This window comes from Embiotoca jacksoni, unplaced genomic scaffold (assembly GCF_022577435.1).
Source record: "Embiotoca jacksoni isolate LCO1_2020_lvr unplaced genomic scaffold, fEmbJac1.0.p SCAF_11, whole genome shotgun sequence".
In the NCBI taxonomy this organism is placed as follows: domain Eukaryota; kingdom Metazoa; phylum Chordata; class Actinopteri; family Embiotocidae; genus Embiotoca; species Embiotoca jacksoni.
Window position 1 is genome coordinate 3,595,817 of NW_027185241.1, and position 15,929 is coordinate 3,611,745.

The 15,929-nt window shown below is 39.7% G+C and overlaps 1 protein-coding gene across 3 annotated transcripts in view; it reads left to right on the forward strand.

Moving 5' to 3' along the window:
* The window catches only part of bcam (basal cell adhesion molecule (Lutheran blood group)), a 56,814-nt gene extending 47,287 nt beyond the window's left edge, over positions 1-9,527 (forward strand). Inside the window, exons 13-17 of one of the 3 annotated variants that reach the window (XM_069142328.1) lie at positions 937-957; positions 1,600-1,632; positions 3,372-3,513; positions 5,478-5,577; positions 7,377-9,527. In XM_069142328.1, the coding sequence (XP_068998429.1) occupies positions 937-957; positions 1,600-1,632; positions 3,372-3,513; positions 5,478-5,577; positions 7,377-7,379 (299 nt within the window). In that variant the 3' untranslated portion in view covers positions 7,380-9,527. The remainder of the gene's footprint in view (positions 1-936; positions 958-1,599; positions 1,633-3,371; positions 3,514-5,477; positions 5,578-7,376) is intronic. The other 2 variants (XM_069142329.1, XM_069142331.1) reach the window with 2 other exon arrangements.
* The last annotated feature ends 6,402 nt before the right edge of the window (positions 9,528-15,929 follow it).

The window sequence follows — 15,929 nt, forward strand, 5'->3', positions numbered from 1 at the left end:
CACAGTGGCTGTATACACCAGGCCTCTTCACACTTCAACATTTTGGGGCCCAAACATCAAGTATATAAAGTAATAAAGAAATAAAATTCCGTAACACTTCCCATGTGTTATTGGACTGAATTGGTCAAATCCAGATTCTGAGGAGTAATTTCAACAGGATTGTGTCACTTTAAAAAAAAAAAAACAGTTTTAAATCTTGTTTGCTCCTTTTCCAGTGATGTTATGTGAGAAATGCTTTTGGATTATTGTGCATCAAGTCTACATAGACGTTTTACTGATACATGCAGCCACTACAGCAAAATTGCTTTAAAGCCCAGCTTCATACCTGTTTGTTTGCCCAGTATGTGCCTGATGTAACTTTTGTGCAGCTAACTCAGATAGTTAACTGGAAAAACGTAATATATAAGTGAACGATTAAGCAGTTCTCATCTTTTTGCATTTATGATCACGCATCACAAACACAATCTAAAATTTACATCTATGTTATTCCAATAACTTTAAACAAACTTACTACCAAGCTAACATCAGTTGTCATCTGATTATTTTCCCTCCCATTTTAAACTGCATGAATAACAATGAACTCTGAAACAAATTTTTTTTAAGATAGTCAGATATGAATAAACAAATCTATACCGGCATTTACAAAAGATTGCCAGTTTTATTGCCTCAGCTTGCTACAGTGACTCCTTCTTTATATATGCCCTAAATTGGATGAAGAGACAGATTTTTCCTTTTAACCAAGTATTAATGATAAGTATTAACAGCATCCCCTGATTTGGTAAACCACCACCGAGAAGCAAGCTAATGGTTCCAAAAAAACTTTCCACACAAATTATGAAATGGATTTACTAATAGCCGGTGCTACCCAATCCTGATTTGCTCTTTTGGAGCACCTTAACCTCTAGCCTTTCTTCTCTTTGTTTCTCTCTCTTACAGCAATTGACAGCTCAGCCGAAGGTAGAGCCTTCTCCCTCCTCCTCCTCCTCTCCTCCCTTCTTGTCTCAGGACTCTTTGTTGTACAGACCCTGTAATTTAGAAACCTCCCCTCCATCCATCTCTTCTTGCCCCAGCCCTTCCATCACACACACACACACACACACACACACACACACACACACACACACACACACACACACACACACACACACACACACACACACACACACACACACACACACACCTCTACATACACACCTTCATCTACTGTACTGTAATCTTGTATATTTGCCCTGTTGCTACCGAACACTGTGGATATTGTATATTGTTATTCTTCTTCTCTTGTCACCTTTGTATGATGTCTGTCCTACATTTTGTGGATGCTACTTCAAGTTTTTGTGGCCCCCTGGGGACAATAAAGGATTCTATTCTATTCTATTCCTTCCATTCCTCTCTTCGTGCCTTTACTGTGTCTTCTTGGTAACCTCATCTTTCCGACTGCCTTCTTATTTCCCGCTTTTCCTTTCGTCGTTTCCACTTGCCGTGTGCTGTGTGTGTAGATTGTGCAACTCTAGCTTTTGTGTGCGTATGCTCTCAGTGGTGTGTGTTGTGGTTGTTGCTTTGCTATGCTACCAGACTGAGAAACTCTCTTTCTCTCAAAAGTGCTGCTCTCTGGAAACCCTGTGCTAAAATCAGGTCTGTATCGCTAACCCTATTGACATGTGTATGGTTGTTCGTCGAGAGCTGTAAGTTACTGTGTGTGTATTGATGTCTGTGTACACACACAGGTTGATGTATTTGTGTTTACAAGAGCTACTGTTTTTTTGTGTATCTGTACTTGTATTACTGTGGTTGAGAGGACAGGCTTTTGGAGAGGGGGGTGGGAGAGGACACTTAAGGACAAAAAAAAAAAAAAAAAATTCTTCTATATTGATTAACAATTTTCTCAAAGGAGCAAAGAATAGTTTGGCCTAAATTTCCAGTCTTTGAAAGTGAAAATTATTCTTTTGTCTAATAAATAGCCCAAAACCCATAAATGAGCAATGAGCAATGGAAAAACAACACGTTTTAAGAGTAGAGATAGTGAAAAAAGGGAATATATGTTTAGGACTTACAATTCAAATAAACTAATCTTTTTTTTTTTTCATGATCATCAAAAACATTGACAAACTACTGATTTTAGTTCTGCAGGAATGTCATCAATTACAAATATCATAAAAGCCGCCAATCACAACTAAAAAAGAAAACGAAAAAAGTTGAACTTTCATATCACATTTTTAGTTTCTGTTAATTAGGCCTTTAATAATTCACATCAAGACAATAATTTGGTTCCAAATGAACATATCCTGTGGATCACCTTTTTCATACAACCCACGATGGCCAAGCTGAATTCTAGTTCAAAGGAAACGTGGTGGTAATGTTTCAGGTGGAATGATTCTCCACCTAGTCATTTACGTTATATAACAAAACACGTCAGCCAACTTTCTGGAGTCTTATCATTACTGTGGGGTTGCCAGGCAACCAGATGAGAAGCCAAGACATCAGTGCTCCCAGCTAATAAACAATTATTTATATAACCCACCATGAAACCTATAAAACTAGAGATATGACATGTTAATAATAAGCTTTACATTGGCTTGTAGGCACTTTTTTCTCTTTTGTTAACCGTGGACAGAGAAAGGCTTTACTTAAAATGTTGAACTGTTCCTTTAAAGGACACTAGCCATCCAGTCAGAAATAAGTATTATCAATTACCATAGTTTAAAATGGTATTGATAATGGCCTTCAAACCTCTTGTTACATTTTACTATGCAACTTTTAAATTCAGTCGAGGAAATTTGAGAAAATGATTAGCACTACGTCCTCACAAGCATAGTAATACAAGTGTAGGTGGATGGGTGAGTATGTTCTGTGTTGTTTTCTGGCTGTCTTGTATTATCTGTCAGGATACAAGCCCAGCTGGCCCCATTACATTTCAATCATTGCATTCAAAAGTTAGACTAACCACACATTCCAATCCCTGCCCCTTATCCTCTCCACCCACCCACCCATCCATCCATCCAATCCATCCATCCATCAATCAATCCACTGTCTTCACCTGGACCCCATCCATCCCCATCCTCTCTTTCACCATCCTCCCCCTCTTTCCCTCCAATGACACCCCAAATGAAATCATTTTCCTCCCTCTTCCTCCTCCTTTTCTACCCCACAAATCAAACACCCCACATGGTCCATCTCTCCCTACCACTGCCCCTTGCAAATCAAAAACTCTCCATTCCATCTTCCCGTTTCCTCCATTGTGATCAACCCCCCACCCCACCTCACCTACCTATCTCCTTCCTTCAAATTTCCCCCTCACTGTCCCACAAACCCTCCACCCCACCATCCGCCCTCCATCCCTCCCTCCATGTGTCCCATCCATTGCGGTGCTCTAGCTGACAAGCAGCAGGGAGGCTCCAGCGGGGTGGTGATAGCCGTGGTGGTGTGTGTTCTGCTGCTCCTGCTGCTGGTGGCCCTCATCTACTGCCTCAACAAGAAGAGGAAGCTGCCCTGCAGCAAGAAGGACAAGAAGGAAGTGTGAGTAGAGAGGAGGGTGGCGGGGAGGGGATGGAAGGGGGGGGGGGGGGGGGGCAGATGGAATAAATGTTGGCAATAATTACCCCATGTTATGACCGGCTCGAAAGTCGCAACATAAGGAGGTATACAACACTGAGTTAGATGCAAAACAAAGGTGGCATTTTATTACATAACACAAAATAAGATTAATGTGAGACTCAAACTAAAGACCAGAATTGCTCCACTCTCCCTATTCACACAGAGTACAGCATATGTGAAGAACAAAGGCCAGCAAATGCCACCACATACTATCATCAGGAATGAAAATTTCAAACTAACCTATTCTTGAACTTACCTGGTTTCCTCTCTACCTAAGAAACTTTATTTCTATCTGGCTAAACCTCAACTAGTCTTCGTCGGCTTTCCCGGGCACGCCAGGGGCCACCCCAGGGTTACCGAACAAGAACAATAAAGTGGTGATGGTCTCCAACACCTGCAGGCTTTCTTAACCAGGGAAGCTCAAAAAGAGAAAAAGAAACCAACATAAAAAACCTACCATAAGTGGTGACATCAGCATGAACCTACTAACTGGGTCTAGGAGTACAAAAATTACCTAAGTCTAAACTGAGCTTTGGACGAGGCCCCTTTATGTTACGACCGACTCGAAAGTCGCAACATAAGGAGGGACACAACAACGAGTTAGATACAAAACAAAGGTGGCATTTTATTTCTTCACACAAAATAAGATCAATGTGAGAATCAAACTGGAGACCAGAGTCTGGGGCCAGGAATGTGAGAGAGAGCGTGGGTGAAGCAAGGAGGCACTTATATAGGCCAAACCCACACCTTCATTCAGGTGCCCTCAGTAGATCATGAGGGAGCTGCACAGACAACTCAAAGACATAGAATGCACTCATATGCACACAGACACATAACCACATGCATTCACAGCAGGACATAGATACGTGTTACGTGTAATTACGTAGCACTCATATGACTCAATTACCACTAAAAGTGAACAAGAGTGTTGCTTTTGGCCATGGTGTGCTTTGTAAAACAGATGAAAAACAATCTCCTCTGCAGTAGATTCAGCAAAAGCTCTGTGAAGACAAAGAAGTAAAACTGGTGCCAGAAATGTTTTTTTTTCTTACAAAATGTATTGTAAAATAAAGTATAAATGATAAATAAATAAAATAAAAAGGGATGTGTACTTTCAGATAAATTAAGACATATTGGATTATAAAAAAATGCCAATTTTTGTACAAGTGGCAGCGCAAAATTGTATTTGACAGCTGCTCCACTCCTTTCGTTATGCCAAGCAAAACATCTTGTGTTTCCCCGTGAAAGAAGCCACATTTTGGCACAACAGTTAGTTGTGGCAGTTATACTGTATAAGTAAACCTGTCATACTTCTGCCCAATGTGTATAAAAAGATCAGTATGTTTATTTAGTTTATAAAGCCGGATTAATTGATAAACTGTTAATCATAAAATAGAATCCTTGGAACTTTCATTTTGCTCTAAAAATCTAATTTTCCTGGACTTAAATGTTGTTTTCCCTTCATCATGTTTTAATAAACCTGAAATATTTTGCCAGAATTTCAATTTTCTACTTTTTTGTGGCTGATTTCAGTGTTTTTATATCCATATGGAAATTACAGTTTGGAGGGCTCTGCCAGAAAATGTGTTGTTACATTTTTTTTTCAGTCCAAATTAGAAGGGAAAGCAGTTTTGTTTGGTCTGAAAGTTGATATAGTCAACAATCAACAACAGAACATGAGAAAATCTCAGCAAACAAAATACAACTCATTAGTCCAGTAACACTGCGCATTTTTCTTTTTCATGTCAAAAATATTGTGTAGAGGTCAAAACATGCTTCAGTCATGTGTAGATCCATTAGTTCTACCAGGCAACACCCATCCCTGACAAACGCTAACATCACAGACTTTTTCTTGAACTTTTGCTCTGATCGGTTTCTCCGTCCAGGGCCGGCGGAGAGGTGAACAACGACATTGTGGTGGAGATGAAGACGGACAAGGCCAACGAAGAGGCTGGTCTCCTCAACAAAAAGTTGTCCACAGAACAGGTTAGGCCAATGGGAACAGGGAGGGACAAGAGGGTCAAGGGTCATGATTCTGAACTATGGTAACCGTGGTTTAGCAGTAAGCTCAAGTAGATGATCATTGAAAGACAAAATGTTAACTTATACATTTTATTATTTTGAGAGTTTAAGATCTGCATTTGCATTCATGAATGTGACTCATCATGCCACAAACATGTAGTGCGTACGGACAAGTCAAAAACAATTCAGTTTAAAGGATGAAAATAAAGCCTTATCTGATATATGCAGACTTTTCATAGAAATACAAGTTCTTTTTAGTCATTGTTTGTACTCAGGCCTGTGAAACGCAGGCTCCTATCACAGGAGGCATCAAGAAATGAGTGAACACCTTTAGTCGTGGTTTGATTTCCTCTAGTGGGGACTATGTTCCACCTGCTTATATAATACAGCACACTCAGATTATTCGGAGGTGTAGAAGAATGTTATGTAACTTAACAGCAGTAAACTTTCAGTATTCCTCTTTGGATTTACACCACAAGGATGAGACTGGTCCTGCAGACATTTACTTGTCCACAAAGATCCTTAATAGCAGTTTGACATGAACATGAGCAATTCGGTCAGCAAACATATTCAGACACCTCCGTCACACTGATCAAGCGTCTAAAGTCAGTTTTAGTTCAAAGACAGCAGGTTTGAGAAAGTGGTCCCTCCAGCTCCAATGATGGAGTATGACAGTTGTTGGGAGTCATCTGAAAATGTCATCACAAATGTAAAACATTTCATCACTAGATTTACGGCAGTGGTATCTTTGACTTGAATTTGAAAGTCACTTTAAGCGAGCCCTGTTTTATGTGATTTTATTTTTTCTTTAAACCAATGACAGCAAACTGGATGACATTTCAGAACTGCAGGGAGATTGCAGACTCACTTTGCTTTGCTTTTGAAATGGCTATAACAGGAAGATGTAAAAGTCTGTCTCTCCATATGCTACCAAGTGATGTTTCTTTCCTGAGATGTCATTAGAAAATATCACCCTGTGAGCTGTCAGCTATAATTCTGCAGCAAAGCCACTGATGCACTTAATTTTGTTCTGAAGTATGGATTTTAAGGTGATTTATATTTAGGATATTTAGGTAATTTTGTTAATATATTCAAGAAAAGTATCACAAGGTTGTTTTGCTTATATCTAAATAATTCCAGCTGCAGAATATATTTGTCATCCCTGGCAACTCTCCACTGCCACTCTAATAAAGGCATAAAATTCTCAGAAAATACTAATGTAAAAAATAAACTTAAATAATGACGTGTGGGTAAAGGTCACTTTTCTAACTCAGTATTCTATCGCAGTACATTTAAGCATTTGTTTGGTTGATGCCAATTTAGATTTCACATGCAGACCAGGAAATGTATTGTCTTTCGTGGCCACCAGCTCAGTGTTAAAAGAGGAAAATACTTTGTATACAAACACTGGGCAACTAGGACACCCTGACCCTGAAAATGTGTTTTTTATTCAATTCAATGTTAATGTAATTGTTCTGCTGTCCTCTAAATGCACAAGTTTGTCTACAAATCATTAGCACTTGATAAACTGTTGAATGAGATGTGAATGAATATTTAAAGGGAATATGTTTTTGAAGTTAAGCCCTAATCTTTGTTTAGTTTGATATGAAGCATCTATGAACAAAAAAAATACCCAATTGTAAAAGAAAACTATTTAAAAGTCAGACTGTGTTTTTGTTCTTTAAACTCAAAATAAAGAAAAAAGGTATGTTGGTAATATTTCTATTGATCTTTGTGTGTTTTTCTCTCTTTCTTGCTGACAGTGATGAAACCAGATGATGGAAAAAAAACTCAGAGGGATGAAGGGAAGATGACAACAGTTACAAAGACAACAGGCATAATTTTGATTTACTACATTAGACTTGAGAGGGGAATCAAGAGGTGGAGCGGGAAGATGGGTTGATTTTGGGGACCTCGGGGTGCACAACATGTTTTGCATTGATTATCCTTGTTTTACAACCTGGGTTAGACCAGTTGAGTGGAGTTTCTTTAATTTAAAAACAAAAATGGTGTCCTTTAAGAACTCCATCCATCTTGTGCTACCACAGGTTTAAAACGATGTGGAAATGTGACATCACTGGCTGACGTTATCGTGGCTTCTTTCACCAATCACATCTTTGGTTGACTCCTCTGCAGAGTAGAGCTGTACAGTTAGACATGACTGATACAAAATTCAAACAGTGGCAGAATCTTTCTGATCTATCCTGTGAAACAAAAAAATGCCATTACGCCACTGTGTTGTATGTTCTGGGGCGTGTGTCTGCATTCAAGTCTAACGCCGAACATCTTTTCTGTTTTGGAGTCTGCACTTAATTTCTTTCCTCTCTGCTGGTAATAGTGGGGAAAATATCAGGCTGTTATTCTGTTTGAATCACCTCACTAACAAGTGATGATTTACGCACACAACATTTAACCCCCAAGCACACTGTTTGGCACACATGGCTGTAACATTTCTGCTCAAGGAAGCTCTCCATTAGCTTTGGTGTTATTTTTTTTAACTGAGTTTTTGCCACCTGTGAATGTTTTTATATATATTTTTCCCAATATCTCTAATTAGCTTTAGAAACAACCCTGGCATCTAATAAGGCTGATCGTGTCTCTGTAATTGCTTGTCTTTTTAAATCCAGCTCAAACAGCCACCAAAAAAAAGCAAGCTATTAGGTTGTACAAATTTGTTCTTGCCATTTTCAGCACGCTTGTATATTATGTCAGTACACCAGTTGTTGACTTATTTTCTTTTGCTCTCCTGTTTTCTCTGTAAATTCAAAATACAATGTCTGCCAAGCAGGAGGAGTACTGTGTATTATGTGGAGTCCAAGGTGTCTGTGATTACCAAGCTGCTGGCCGTAACTGCTCCTTTATCTTACAGTCTTTCACTGTCTTTCAGTTCCCTACTTTGCATTGAAATTTGGAGTAAAGAACTAAAAGCCTGTAAATCTTTCTCACAATCACAGCACACAGTGGTTCAGCTCCTAAAGCCCAATCATCATCATCAGCTTTCCACTGTAAAATTGGTGAAATTTGTTAAAATGGTCGACAATCTTAAACTGTAGCCTGCTGTGGTGTTGTTTCCCCGTGACAACAAAATGGGGCTTTCAGTAGCTTCGGTGCAGCAGTCACAGATTCACCAGTTGGGAGAAATCCCTGGCACAGGTTCGCTCTGGTTTGAAGCGAGCAGGGAGGGGAAGGTGTGGGAGGGATCGGGGGTTGTTGCTGGAGTATGTGATGTTCTTTTTATTTTTACCAAATGAAAGAGTTTTTGAGTGTCACAGCAGGAGTGTTTCTGTGTTTTAGGTACGCAATACTGGCTTTTTTTTTTTTCCCCTACACTGTCGGCAGGCCAAAAAGGTTTGATAGAGGGTTGACATGCCCTTTTACTTTGTTGTACACTGGAACCAATGGCCTTGATTTTTGTTTAGTTGTTGTTAAAGAAAAGGTCGCCTCAAACCACTATCTGCGCCGACAAGGCTTATTTTATTTTTCAATGTATGTCTGCTGATTTTGCCATAAACATACTGACTGTTAGCAAACCTGTGTCAACAGGTGAAGATAGATAAGTGAACTTGGAGAATTGTTTTTTGACTTGTTTTATATAAAAATATCGTGGTATAAAAATTGTTTTTTAGAAAGGGGATTCTTAATTTTGGAACTACTGAGTTTTCTTTTTCCCAGGCTTTTCCACTTACTGAGAGAAGAGAGATTTTTTATTTTATTTTAGATTTTTAAATTTTGTTCTCTTCATTCTTGAGATATTCTCAGTGCTTTACTTTTCTCTCTCTCTCTCTCTCTCTCTCTGTACTGTATACTGTATATTTTGTGCTACACTGTTTGTGACTTCTGTGGTGTGTTGATGTATCTTAATGTGTTCCAGCTGTGTAGAATTTATAATGAAAATCTCAAGAAAACCAATCACACCCCTGTATTCTCTGTGTTTTTATTCCTGTCAGGGCAACAGCCAATTTTCCAAAGCTGTTTTTCAGAATTGGATTCATTGTTTTCTCTGTTGTTTTTTTTTTTTTTGTGTTTTTTTTTTTTTTTTTTTACCATTATCACATATGAAACCAAATTTCTCTCAGAGGTCAGGGTTTGTCCTTTTTTTATGGTCAAAGTTGTAGGGGGGCAGCTGTTGGCCATATAATCTATCTAAAAAAAAAATGTTTTTTTTAAATAAAATAAGAATTTCCCCTATCTATCTATCTATCTATCTATCTATCTATCTATCTATCTATCTATCTATCTATCTATCTATCTATCTATCTATCTATCTATCTATCTATCTATCTATCTATTTATCTAATAAGGCTGCTGAAATTCGTACACACCATCAAACGTCAACTCTAAAATCTTCACGTCAGAAACCAAATTGCTCTTGATGTAATTTATCCGTGTTTGTGTTTTCTCATGCTTCCTAGAAGATGACATCTAAACTGATTCCCAGCTTGCACCAAATTTTAATCTCTTTGATATAACCAGCATTATGTAAATGCTTCCCTCCACATTGATTGATCCCATGATTTGTTGTGACAGAACAGACAAATCAGAGAAGCCCATGTTTTGCATCAATGAATGCTTTATGGATGAGTTCACACTGCCAACTTCATGATGTAGCATTGTCTCTCCTTGCTTTTATGTTTGGAAATTAGTTGAAATGAACCCATCAATCATCAGCAAATTGCTGTGCGGCTCTGTGCAGTTAGTAGGATGATTCTTATCAATAGCAGCTATGAACGTAATCAAGGTCTTCTATCAAAACCAACCATTAATCAAGAGACGGGATGAAAAAATGTCCTCTAAAACTCTAAATTAGGCTGGTTCATTCTCCTCATTGAAAATCTCCTCTCCCTCTAACATTGAGCTTGCGTAACAATGTACTCCAACCTTGTACCACCTCTTGACAGTTTTGTCCTACACCACGCATCTACACAGCCTCTCTGGTGATGGGCCTATCAGCGCTATTGTCCTGACACACGCCCTCTCTGCACTGCTGGTTTTCCATTAGGAAATTAAAAGTCTCCTATCAATGTGACCTAGTGGGGAAATCGATCTGTGCTCCGAATACTAAACAGAAAAGATGGAAGCAAAGCAGTGTGAGAGTGGACAGGAGTAATTAAAGGAAGATGTAAGTAACAGTGTATGGGTCGTCCCCTGTTGATGTGATGATGTGTTGAGGATACATGTCAGCCTTTTCAGGGGATGCACACAGCGCTTTGGGTTTCAGGTGCTTTTCCCGACGGAGAAAAACAAAATCTGGGTGACTGAAATCTTTTACAAAGAGCTTAAAAAGTCTCCAGCATTTTCATTTCCAAGTGGAGGGTTGGTTTATCTGCTCTTTGAAAAGTTGTGCCTTCTGTGATGTTGGTAATAGTGATGAATAAATGTATGACATGTAGTTAGCAAAGAAAAAACAGGCTTTAAGTGTGTGATATGGATCAAGAATATGTTGAGTTAGTGTGTGTTGGTGTATCTTGCTTGTGCATGAGAAAGAGAGCTTCTCGTGCTTTGTGTAACAAAGAATGAGAGGATCAGTGCTTTTCAGTTTTGCAAACAATGAAGGGGGATTACTGTCATTCTACCCAGTGTCCTCTCCTTGCTCCCTCCTCCTTCCCTCTAAACCGCTGGGACTCTTCCTGCTCCCTTCACTGGGTTTAGTTACAGTAGCTTTAAACTGATTTAGCCATTTACTGTCAGCCTATTGAGGGATGACAGCCACTGTCTGTTCCTTCTGCTTGTTCAACCCAGATCTGATGGTTACTCAGTAGCACTTGGCTCGGTCTCAGCTCAGTGTACTCATAAGCACAGAAGTGGACACACTGCTCTTCATGCAGCACTGTTGAAATGGATCTAGGTTGAACAAGGCTCTGGTGACAACATGTGCTCCATCATCCTTCAATAATCAGTACACATGACCCCAAGAGCAATGAGGCAAGAAGATGATTAGCATGGATGTAGCGATTAATAGAGAAATGGCTGCATCGAGAGAAGAAGAGAAAGAAGAAGTTAAATGATGGAGACACTTCAAAAAGAAAAGAAGAAAAACAGATAGACAGAATTAATTAAACATGAATTTAAATGCAGAAAAGGGAGGGGAGCAAATTGAAGGGGAACATGGTGTAGCAGAAGTTACTGTCAGGAGGAGAGGAAATGGAAGTAGTGATTGGTGACTAACGACAAAACAGGGTGCTTTGTTAAGAAGTCATAAATCTGCATTGGCTCTGAGCTTTAAATAAATACAGGCTCTAAAGAAATAAAGGGGAAGATTGAGGAAGGAAGGAGTATAGCAGGGAGGTGAACTGAGATAAAGAATGAAAGAGCTTTTGATAAATATGTTTATCTCCCTCAGTCCTGAGATTTAATATCCAGTGTGGCCTGAAAGTGCTTACTGTTTCGATGTGATTATGAAACAGACAACCGAAAGACCGTACCTGTGTATTCAGTGCGTGTGAGTGTACACTTACCTATGTGGGCCTGCATTTATGTGCTGTATTTCTGATTTCTATCTCACAGCGAGGAAGATTTGTTTCATTGATTGTATCAGTGAGCGTGCTATTAAGCCGAATACCGACCGATTCCCTGCCGCCCGAGCATCAGCAAGTGTGTGAGTATGTGTCACTCATGAGAGCCTGGCCACCTGTGGGATTTTTGGTTATTAAAGCACAGCTGGCTGTGTTTTTATTTTAATTGGTTCAGCTATTTTGTGTTTTGTCTGCATAAATGAGAGACAACTCTAGCACTGGGAGATTAATTTTCTGGGTTTATTAGATAAAAACAGTGAATATTTCAATTCATGTGTTTAAACTGAGATCTAATGGGAGGTTGATAACTATGTTTATATGCTTATCTCCCTCTGAGTTAAACTAAGCTAAAAGAATGATCTGGTGAATGAATCAGTTCACATGGGTCAAAGGTCACTTAAATTTTCCATGACAGACTGATGCCAAGTTTCAGTCAAACGATTAGAGGATATATTCAGGACTATTTTTAAACCATAACCATTTAAACAATGCAGACTCAACAACTCATCTAATCCACAAGGCACCATCCACTTTAAACCAGAAAAAGAGAGCACGAAGAAAATACCAACACAAATCCAAACCTGTATCACACCAAAGTGTGTAAAACACACATCAGTCCACTAGAGAATACCGTGTCAGTGTCACGTTTTGCCTTGCCTAGGCATGAAAATAGGGTGCCTTTTGTTCTTGGCACCAAAAATGCTGCAGTTATGTTTACAAAAAGATCCTGGTTTGAAGGATTCACAGTTTTGTCAGGTTTAGGTACCAAAACTATGTGATAAAGGTTATGAAAAATATCCTAGTCTGGGTTAAACTAAGTCATTTTGTGTGAGTAATGCTATGTCACATAACTAAATGAAAGACATGTAGGTTAAATATGCTATGAAAGTAATGCTACTTTAAAAAAAAAAAATGAATGTAGAATTCTGTTTTTCCATGGACTCGAACACCCGTCCCCAGTTTGAATTCCACCCAACCACACTGACGTTCTCCTGATACAGGCTTTATCATTCTTTGTGCCCCTAGGAATTAGCATGGGCTGGTCATACACACATTTGCACATTGAAGCCCAGGCACCTAGGCAGAGCAAAACATGTCACTTAAACGGTCCTCTAGTCAACTCACAGGTGTATTACACACTCTGGCGTGATACAAGGGGGCAAATCCCTCATATGAGATAACCAGTGTTGTCCCGATATGGCTGGGTAGTAACATATTCACCTCCCTTGGACATGACTGAGGGTCTCAGAACACAACACATTGGTAGACAATAACACATCCATTGACTGGATCTTTTGATTTGTTTAAATATATGGAATAATAAACTACACTCTAGTGAAGTATTCAGTTTACCATTATATAAGTAAATTCTTCAGAGCCATGTCAAACTGATTTGTTAAAGTGAAATTAGGATTAACTATTTACCACCCACTGTTCTGCAGACATGATGCCACAGACAGTGTAGCTCCATGACTTTCAATCACCGAAACCTTGAATATATGGTTTCTCCCTACTTTTAAAGCAGCTTATTAATTTGTATGTTAGGATGCGTTCAAGAGTCAATTGATTAGGTGCACTATCCCCCAAAGAGATTTGAGTTTCAACAGACCCAAGGCACTAAACTTACTTTTTAAAGAGCAAAGCTCTGTGAGAGGAGGAATATAAACCAGACCAACTTTAAATTCTTGTGATAAACTGCGTAGAGTCGTTCACCAGCACGCTGCTGGAATACAGCACCTTGTGAAATTTCTTGCAATGCATTCACACATAGTCACACACCATGCTGGATTTAAAGTACTGCCAAAAGCCCCCCCAAAAAAATCCCCCGGGGCCTTGTGAGGAGAAAGAGAGAGAGTGGGAGGGAGGTAGAGAGAGAGTGAGAGAGAGGATCAGAGAAGAAAGTCGCTGTTAAAAGACGAGGGAAGAGAGAGAAAGGCTCGGAGGAACTGAAGAGCAGCTGTTGAGTATTGCTCCTCTGAGAACTTCTGTACATGCTGCAGGCTCCTCCCATTGGTTAACATTACAGCACAGCAGCTGTCTGCAGGATAAAACACACATGCACTTACAGTACACACTTGTGTTTTTGGTGGTCATATACATTTAAAAAAAAAAAAAACACCATCCACACATCAATGCACATAAACAGTAAGGTAACACAAATTACTCCTTGAATCTTGAATTGTTGTACTTGTGCTGTTGAAACAGCATAGGCCTGCATACCTTGAAACATGTTGAGCTGTAATGATGGGGTAGCACATTCTTTGCAGTTGACCTTGTTGCCCAAGTCTCACTGCAGAAAATACATCTTGAAACACACACACACGCACACCTGCCCGAGGGCAAACACACACATCGAGCCAGGAAAAACAGTAGTTGCGTTTACATCACCCTGCAGGAGGCCTGCTTATATCGCCCCTTCACACTCCTATTTCTCTTCTTTTCATTTCCATCATACACACACACACACACACACCTACTTTGAAAGCTGCTTGTTTCCCTTGTGTGCTCTAACAGTAATAGCAGGGACAGTGAGAGCAACTTAGGGCATCCCATGAGTACCTGATAATTACTATCATATGCTCCACTGACTTACTAATGGAGATTTGCCATTGTATCCTACCCTGTCCTCCTTTTCTTCACACGTATTCACCCGCATCTAGGGAATAAATGGGATCTGTGAGAGTGAGAGTGTTTGTGTGTGTGTGTGTGTGTGTGTGTGTGTGTGTGTGTGTGTGTGTGTGTGTGTGTGTGTGTGTGTGTGTGGAGGGGGGGGGGCAGACCTGGATGGGATTTTTTTTTTTCTTATTTAAACCCCCTTTTCCATTTCCAATATCCCCTTTTCATCTTAGCTTTCTATTTCATACTATTCATCCACTGCTGTGACGACCCCTACTTCCTTTGTATTAATGCAACAAATACTCACTTTCTGATGTTGAGAGAGAGCCCTGATTATTACAGAGCCAGAGGGGTCCTATCAAACTGCCCTGTGTAGTAATATGAAACAGGGGCAGTGTTAGTCGCTGACAGCTGCTGTGCCAGTGTGTTACCTGTGTCAAGGTTTCCCCTCTAGTGCATCGCCTGCTTGTGTCTGTAACTAAGGAGCCTGGTATTTCTCTCGGTGGCACCCTTATCATCTTATCAGGCCTGTCCACTTTATTTGATGCTAAATCAGAGGACATAGCTCTGTATAACCTCTCTCTCACACACACACACACACACACAGGACAAAAAAAAATTGCATGTGTAAGAGAGAGTTAAGTGTTTGTGTGGGAGATGTTTTGCAGATTCTCAATGACTGTAAAGTGAGTGTATCTTAGGATGAATTATTTACTTCCAAAAAAAAAAAACACTCTCCTCCCTCTTCCTTGCACTGCCTGGCTGTGTCTGTCTCATACCACACGACTATATTCAAACACAATATAACAGCATATATTTCTTATTCTCCATGGTCACGGCATTGACCTCTGAACTGTGTGTTATTTTTTCTTCATCACGTTTTTTAGAGCCACATGCTGGGTGGGGTTGGAGGAGCTAACATTCCTTACTAATTGTATATGCTCGACATCCAGTCCTCCTCTCAGTGTGTGTGTCTGTGTGTGTTTATGCTTCACGGTGCAGAACAGTTTGGAAAATTGCCACCAAGACATGCATTCATGAAGTTGATCTTTGCCATACCGGGTCAGAGCTGGGGTTAGGTATTATGTTTCAAAGTTTAGCTGGTACACAATAGCAAGAACGAGGTCCAGCTCATGTCATGGGATGTTTATCCAATCCTGATTCTAATATAAGGTGCTTTCTGTAGAT